This window comes from Sceloporus undulatus, chromosome 3 (assembly GCF_019175285.1).
Source record: "Sceloporus undulatus isolate JIND9_A2432 ecotype Alabama chromosome 3, SceUnd_v1.1, whole genome shotgun sequence".
Lineage (NCBI taxonomy): Eukaryota > Metazoa > Chordata > Lepidosauria > Squamata > Phrynosomatidae > Sceloporus > Sceloporus undulatus.
Window position 1 is genome coordinate 211,845,530 of NC_056524.1, and position 8,285 is coordinate 211,853,814.

Genomic DNA, 8,285 nt, shown 5'->3' on the forward strand with positions numbered 1-8,285 from the left:
GGGCCCAAGTGGTTTCATAAAACCCTGCACATGTATATGGTTTTAATGCATTTTAAACTATTTTAACCAGTTTGAATCTGTCTTTTAAACTTGTTTACTGTAATTGTTTGATATGTTTTAGACTTAAAATCAGTTTATTTTTACACTATTTAAATTAATCAACTTGATTTTATTATACTCTGCCCTGGGATCTTTAGTTAGAGAGCAAGATATAAATATTTAAACAAACAAAAAAAGCTGAAGCTAAAAATTGGATGATGAAAATATTGAAACGCTACCAAACAAACTGTCCTATTAAAATGTCATTAATTTTAAAAATGTAAAATCATTTAAAATTGTTTTATATAAAGAAAGCTGTCCATACTATCCAATTATCTAACTCATTTTAGAGGCATTTCTAGTCACCCATTTCATCACATAAAGTCACAGAAAGGGGTTATGACAGGGATAGCTAAAAACCAGACTCAAGATGGCTGGAAGATGATGAACAATAAAGATCACTTGATTCTATTGAAAAGGATCCTGGTTCCTAAAACAACACAGTAAGGATAGGAACAGAAATCTCAATTGCTCTGTCATCACATAGTTTTGGGCATAAACTTTAATTTAGGTTTAGGCTTGGAGAGAAGCAGATAAGTAAATCAGGATTTTCTGGCCCTAATGCTACAGACCTCGACTAAAAGTGCTTTTCTCTTTGTATCTTCCTAAGATAAGAAATACACTCATTCCTCCACATTTGCGGCGTTGACTTTGCAGATTCGATTATTCAAAGATTTTATTAATATGTTCTCACTAGGAATATCTAGGTCCCCAGTGCAACTCTATGGTCAACTTTAACCAAAGGTCACATTGAAGGACCTAGAGATTCCTAGAGAGAACACTCCACTAGGTATTTGTAGCTCCTCCAGCACAATTCTATGGTAAATGTCTGGCAAATGCTGACCACAGAGCTGCACTGGAGGATCTAGACATTCCCACAAAGGTGTTCTCTCAGGTAAAACATAGTGTCTTTTTATTTGCGTTTTCCCACATTCATGGGGGTCCTGTACCCCTAAACCCAGTGAATGTGGAGGGACATGTGTATAGATATTTGTTTGTTTTAACCACTGTAAGTCACCTAGAGTCCCAAAGTGGGGAAAGGGTGAGATATAAATTAATAATTAAATAATAAAAAACCAAGAACAACAATAAGAACAATAACAACAACAATAATATCCTGCCATATAAAACCTTATAAAATATGTAAAAAGGTCCCCTACTTCTCTGGAATGAAGAGGCTATAGCCAGTAGTGTCCAAAAGCCGCTGTGCTGAAATACATGAACTCATCCAAGATGCCTTTACCAGTTGCAGTCCCCTGGGTAGTTTGGTTAGTCTGAGGAGCCGGAAAGCCCGCTCACAGTCCATGCCCTCATCCACTATAACATGTGTCACCTCTGGAAAAAGCTGGCTGCAGACGCTTCCCCCATTCTGGAGGATCTGCTTCTGGAAGATCTCAGCCCTGGCCTGACCAATTCCAGCTTGCAGAACATAGGCTGTGACTGGCTCCAACCATCCTGTTAAGAAAAGCCACAAGGAGAATGGCTCAGCAAAGTAGGGATGCATTTCAAGACTTATCTGAATAATAGGAGTCTCAAAACTTGAAGTCATAACAAGTGTAAAGGGGGGACAGCTTTTTTGATAGCATGCACGATCAATTATTAAAGTACAATAGCTGTGTAAAGGATCTACTTACAAGCTTATGTTATTTCTCTCAAAACAAATAACTGACATGAAAAACTAGCTCCTAGTAATCTATGGCAGAACTGGATAGACTATCAGATGGCTTCCCCTGGCTAAAGAATGAAATGGAAAATGTACCTTGTTTGTTCCTAGTTTCATCTTTCAGTACCTTTGGAGGCACTACCTTCTGTGATGCATCCCTTGATTTCTTTCGTTTAGGGAAAGCTTTGACAATTCCTTGGGGTTCCATGAAACACAGACAGCTCCTCCCCAGACACAAGCAGTCTGGCTGGAAATGAAGGTAAAGATGAAAAAGAATTTGTTTATACACATATCACCAAAGTGGTTTACAAATTATAAAAGATTCCAATGAAACACTAATCAAGTACAACAAAAAAGGGCAGAAAGTACATAAATCCAGTTTTGACCAGATATCATAAAGAGTGGATCAGTGCCAAGTTACACCTTCATGGGAAGTATTTCATAACCAGGTATGAACCCCATTATGGAAGATGGGATATTAAAAATACATAAATAAATCTTGCTTTTCTACCAACCTGAAAACCAAGGCAGATACCTGGAAAAAGATCTTAAGCATGGTATATTGATAAAGTTACTGGCTCTCCTTCAGATCCAGTAGTGTAGTGGCTTGAGTATTGCACTACGACTCTGGAGACCATGTTTTGAATCCCCACTTGGTCATGGAAACCCATTGTGGACATTTCAAACGCTCTCAGCCACATGGGAAGGTAAAGGCAAATCCCCTCTGAACAAATCTTGCCAGGAAAACCCTGAGGTAGGGTCACCATAAGTCAGAAATGACTTGACGGAACACATCAACAAAAACTCCTTCAGATATTTGGGTCTTACATAATTTGAATTTTAATTATAAGTAGCAACACTTGAAGACAGCCAACATGGTGGTTTGAATAATGGACTATGACTCAGGAAACCCAGGGTTCAAATTCCCAACTAGCCATAGAAACCCACTGGGTGAGAGCTGTTCGACAGTGGAACACACTCCCTTGGAGAGTCGTGGAGTTCCCTTCCTTGGAGGTCTTTAAACAGAGGCTGGATGGCCTTCTGTCGGGAATGCTTTGATTGAGAGTCCCTGCATGGCAGGGGTTGGACTGGATGACCCTTGGGGTCTCTTCCAATTCTGTGATCTTGAGCAGTCACATTTCCTCAGCCTTCGAGGAGGGCAATGGTAAACGTCCTCTGGATACATCTTGCCAATAAAACTCTATGACAGGGTTATCATAAATCAATATTAAACTGAAATAAAATAATAGTAACAACAAACCAACACCATGAACTATGCTCAGATGTTAACAGGCAACCAGGGCAGTTAGATTCAGTATGATATGGCTCCACCCGGCTATACCACTTACAGTTACAGCCACTTCCTTTTGTACTACCTGAAGTTTCCAAATTACCTTTAAATGTAGCCCCACTTAATTGAATATTTTATGGGAATTTTATGTCTGATTATCAAAGCATGAAATACTGTGGCCAGGTTACACCTATCCAGGAAATGTCAGAGATACCGAACCAGACAAAACTGATAAAATGTGCTGGTTGGAACCAATTGTGGCTCAGCAAGTTTAAGGGGAACCCCCAATCTATATAACTTCACTTTAAAGGGAAGTACAACTTTGTCTAAAATAGTCTGAACACCCAGTTCCCAGACACAAGATCCACCTATCTATAAGACTTCCACCTATCCATAAGACATCCAACTTGCTAGGATTCATTAATTAACCCATTACCTTTGTAATGGATCAGTCTGAATTTGATCATGGCAACAGGATTATAGAGGAACTTCCATCACTATTTCACACCTCTTACGTTCAGTTGAAAATACCAAGCTCATTAATTGTATACCCTACTGGATATGTTGTGCTGCTGATGTTGTGAAATAGATACCATGAAGTCCCAAAATGGGTTCTCTCATCACTCTCCAGTTTGGCTAATGAAATCCTCCAGAATCAAAATCCTAAGGTTTCCAACATCACATTAGAGATGAGTTCCGTTAGCTTGGACACATAGAAGGTGTTATACCAAAAGAATCCCTAACTTTTTTTCTGGCCCAATACACAATAGACACATTCCAACTCAATGTCTCAGCAGACTAGTTTCATGGGAGGGAGAAAGACTTCACGTAGATGGCAGCAATCCTCCTCCTTATGTCTCTAATTATATTGTTATTGCAGGTCTTAGGTGGATAGTTAGGGGGAATGTATTCTGTACAGTTCATCCATCCAGATCTCCATGATGCATTCCAAATCACCCACTCCACCCTTCATTAAATTATGGCTGAGAATTATTTTGTTTACAGACTGATCTAGCATTAAAATGTGGTACAGAGGATGTAACTCTGAGATGTCTCAATGCTCCTTCTTTCCACTGGATAGCCCATAACAAAACTAACCTCATCTTCTAGAACAGTGAACTGAAAATAGATTAAAATGTAATTGGAGTGACTGCAGATTTTCAAGTGTAATGCAGTCAGATTATGCTAGTTAAGTGAACAGCAGTGAATCATACTGATATGCCAACAATTAAAGTTTAAATTTCATATATCAGTTTTCAAAAGGGAAGTTTTGTTAGTCTGTTGCAGCAAAACATCAATCCTTTGGCACCTTAAAAGACTAAAAATATATATTGCATAGGCTTTGGTTGGTGCAGTCAGCTTCACCATTGAAAGCCTTGTGACCCATGACAACAGATGAAACAGATGTCTACATGCCACTTTATCTAGAAAGGTGGAAATAATTGTGGTGCAAGGCCAATGCGATAACATCTGGGTTTCTAAGCTCATGAATCACATTAGTAACTGAAAACCCTGAAGCAGAAGAACTGCTATTAGTAATGCTCCATCTTGACTTCATCTGGGTATGGGCAAACTACTTATTTTCGTCAGTAGGTGAGGGCCTGATTACCTGCTTAATCAATGATGAGATGTTATCTTCATATTCTATAAATCTAATAAATAAATATGTGCAGTTATTTGAGTTATACCAACTTAGGTCTGGTCACAGGAGAATTGGAACTGAGTCAAAATCTTCACAGGTGGACCTTGAAGAAGGATATCAAGTAAGAGAGGTGACATTGCACACGCACTACTGAAAGCAATTTAAGGCAAACAGAGCAGCAAGGTAGAAATGATAGGCAGCAGAAGATCTGTGGATGGCTGACAATGGTGGAGCTGTATGTAAAGGGATCTTGTAGCACCTTTGAGATTGAGAGAAAGAAGTTAATAGCATAAGCTTTTGGAGACTAAGGGCCAAAACACACTGCAGAAATAATAGTTTGAGACCACTTTAACTGCCCTGGCTCAGTGCTAGGGAATTCTGGAAACTGTAGCTTTATTAGACATTTAGCCTTCTCTGTCAGAGAGCTCCAGTGACACAATAAACTACAGTTCTCAGGATTCCCTAGCACTGAGCTAGGGCCGTTAAAGTGGTCCCAAACTGGATTATTTCCACAGTGTATTTTGGCCCTTCATCTACTTCATCAGATGCCACAGAATGCTGCAGCTGGAGGAACAAAGGCCCACTCGCTGGCAGGCATGTTACAGAGAGTGACAAAGCAAAAGAAGCAAAACCACAAAGGGCTTTGAAGGTTAGAAAAAGGTGGTTGCGCTGCACCTAGGAGCAACCACAAAATCAGTGTAGAGATTTAAAGAGTATAATAGGGTCAGTGTGACAGGAGACGCTTCAGAAGCATAACTGCTGAATGGATGTGATGGGACAGCAAACAAGAGAGGGGAAGACGGGAGTAATCTACATATTCTTTATTTCTTTAACAAATGATATGATAGCCCTGTTTAAACAATTGAAGGGATGTCCTGTTGAGGATGGAACAAGCTTGTTTTCTGCTGCTCCAGAGAATAGGACCCAGAGCAATGTATTCAAAATAGAGGGAAAGAGATTCCAGCTCAACATTAGGAGGAACTTCCTGACAGTAAGAACTGTTTGAGAGTGGAGTATGCTGCCTTGGAGTGTAGTGGAGGTCTTTAAACAGAGCCTGGATGGCCATCTGTCAATGGGGATGCTTTGATTAAGAGTTCCTGCATGGCACAATAAAGGGGTTGGACTGGATCAGGGTCCTTGCGGTCTCTTCCAACTCTAGGATTATTTCTGTAACTTAGACATTGTAAACCACTTAGAGAGTGCTTAAGTGCACTGATAAGCAGTACAGAAGTGTACTTGCTATTGCTTGCTATTCTTTTGTCACTGGTGGGATTGGGTTAAATTAGCCAGATGAAGTAAAGGACAGGGCTCCTGACCTTTTAATGGCTGTACAGTATAAGAGGGAATTGCAGCAGACATTGTTTGCATGACAAGCAAAAGGCCCCAGCGATAAGCAACGCCTGAGGAAACGTCCTTTTTCTGCCAACCATGAAACAGAGAGGAGTCCTGTCCCTTATTTTCCAATGGGACCTAACAATATCCTAAAGGCACCAGATTCCCTCTGATCTGTCTTGGTCAGAATGGCCACGTGTCCTCCTTTTCCAGGACATGTCCTCCACTTCAGCCTCCTGTCCGAGAGGAATTCCAAAACGTCCTCCATTTTGAGCAAGACTAAGAATCATGCATTTACTGTAGGAGTGCCTTTAGCTTTTATTTTGTAAGCACCACAAATGTAGGACATTCCAGAAAAATGCAGGGCAGCCCCAAAAGAAAGCCCTGCTCCAAAGGGACTCCGCCTGGAGCCTCATGGAGAGGGGAAGCCAGACTGAGACAGACACTCGCACCTGCCTTTGATATAGGGCTGACTCACTTACCTGAGGGAGCAGATGTCGAAGAGTTCTACTTCCGGGTCAGGTGAGGTGGCGCCGGAAGCGCGGGGCCTGGTTGCCATGGAAACGGAGGCCGCGGCAACATGGCGGGGCCTAGCTGGCTGCAGCAGCTGCGGGGAGCCAGGAAGACCGCCCTGGTCGGCGACGGTAAGGCAGGCCGCCCTCGCCAGGAGCCGCTTCTCCTTCTCCCTCCTCCTCCTCTGCCGGGGGACGAGGGGGGCTGGGGCCCTGGAGGACGGCGGGGAGGCGAGGGAGGAACAGGCGGCCTCCATTTCGGCCTCCTGTCCGGGAGGAATCCCGCGGCGTCCTCCATTTGGAGCGCCGCTCAGCAGCAGCAGCAGCAGCAGCATCAGGCGCTTGTCTTTCTAGCAGCGTCACGTCCCGACATTGGACTGTTTCATATTGATATTGTATTTTTGTATTCTATTGTATTAATATTCTATTAATTGGTATTATTATTATTGTTATTATTATTAACCTTTATTTATGAAGCGCTGTACATTTACACAGCGCTGTAGGTTGACTTCCCACTTTGAGCATGAATTCCTATTGACCATGACTAAGAAGCACGGATTTCTATTTCTAGGAGTGTTTGTAGCTTTTGTTGAGCCCTGTCCTCCATTTCAGCCTTCTGTCCAGGAGGAATTCCACAATCTCCTCCATCATTTGTAGGACCATGAAGCATGGATTTACACTTCTGGGAGTGTTTTTAGCTTTTATTTGGTCATAGCCTACATTTTTCTAGAACGCCCTCCGTTTTGTGATGCTTTATCCTCCTGAACTGCTATGACATCTGGTCAGCCTGGATAGGAAGCGGGACGCAGCAGGGAAAAGCCAGACCCTTCCAGATAACACAAATCTCGGCCTTTCAGCTCTGGGCCGCATGAAAGTCCTTCAACACAGCAGCACCGGCCATTCTTCCATCTTCCTTTCCACCAGCCAGGCTGTTTTATATCATGAAGGTGCCCCCAGGAACCAAGGGATGGGTGGGTTATACATTTGTTATTGTTGTTTTCTGCCTTCAGGTTGTTTCCCTCTTATGGCAACTCCAAGGCGACTCTATCATGGGGTTTTCTTGGCAAGATTTGTTCAGAGGCTTGCCATTGCCTTCCCAAGGCTGAGAGAGTGTCATATGCCAAAGGTCAGCCAGTGGGTTTCATGGATGAGCTGGGACTCAAACCCTGGTCTCTATCATTGTAGCTCAATGCTCAAACCTCTACACCATGCTGGCTCTCCAGTTTATAATTCCTAAGCTTCGATTTTTATATTACAGGTTATAACTACCTTAATATAAAAATCCAAGCAAAGGGATCTTGTTGCACCTTTGTGACTAACTGAAAAGGACGCAGCTGGCAGAGTTGTGGTCAGTTCTTTTGGTCCAAGTCTCAAGCCAAGTCTGATGTCTCTACCTTCAGGTCTCAAGATCTTGTGAGATACCTTCAAGTCAAGTCTCAAATCAAGTCTAGGAGCCAACCTTTAACAGAAGAAAAGGCTGGGCATATTTCTTGGAGGGGAAGAGCAAACACATTAAGCAATGGGCTTGAAGCAGAGGTTGCAGTCTTCTTGTCAGTCTGTGCCTGCAGCACCTCAGAGGAGCCTTCTAAAGCTATTCAAAAGCTTTAGAAGGATCATTACATTTCAAGCCCATTTGCTGTTCCCTTCCGAGAAATGTGCTCCCATGCTCCAGGGGCAAGTCTTGCCTGCTAGTCAAAGTGAATGAAATCAGCAAGTTGTTCACTAAAAATATGCAAGTTTCAAGTC

The 8,285-nt window shown here is 42.2% G+C and overlaps 2 protein-coding genes across 5 annotated transcripts in view; one reads left to right on the plus strand and one right to left on the minus strand.

Moving 5' to 3' along the window:
- The window catches only part of POLL (DNA polymerase lambda), a 17,564-nt gene extending 11,009 nt beyond the window's left edge, over positions 1–6,555 (minus strand). For all 4 annotated transcript variants that reach the window (XM_042459531.1, XM_042459532.1, XM_042459533.1 and 1 more), the window contains exons 1-3: positions 6,510–6,555; positions 1,859–2,009; positions 1,260–1,554 (exon numbers count right to left, since the gene is read on the minus strand). In XM_042459531.1, the coding sequence (XP_042315465.1) occupies positions 1,260–1,554; positions 1,859–1,970 (407 nt within the window). In that variant the 5' untranslated portion in view covers positions 1,971–2,009; positions 6,510–6,555. The remainder of the gene's footprint in view (positions 1–1,259; positions 1,555–1,858; positions 2,010–6,509) is intronic.
- A 37-nt stretch (positions 6,556–6,592) lies between these two features.
- Positions 6,593–8,285, plus strand: part of DPCD (deleted in primary ciliary dyskinesia homolog (mouse)) — a 24,500-nt gene continuing 22,807 nt past the window's right edge. Inside the window, 1 exon segment of the mRNA XM_042459538.1 lies at positions 6,593–6,676. Within this exon segment, the coding sequence (XP_042315472.1) occupies positions 6,608–6,676 (69 nt within the window). The 5' untranslated portion in view covers positions 6,593–6,607.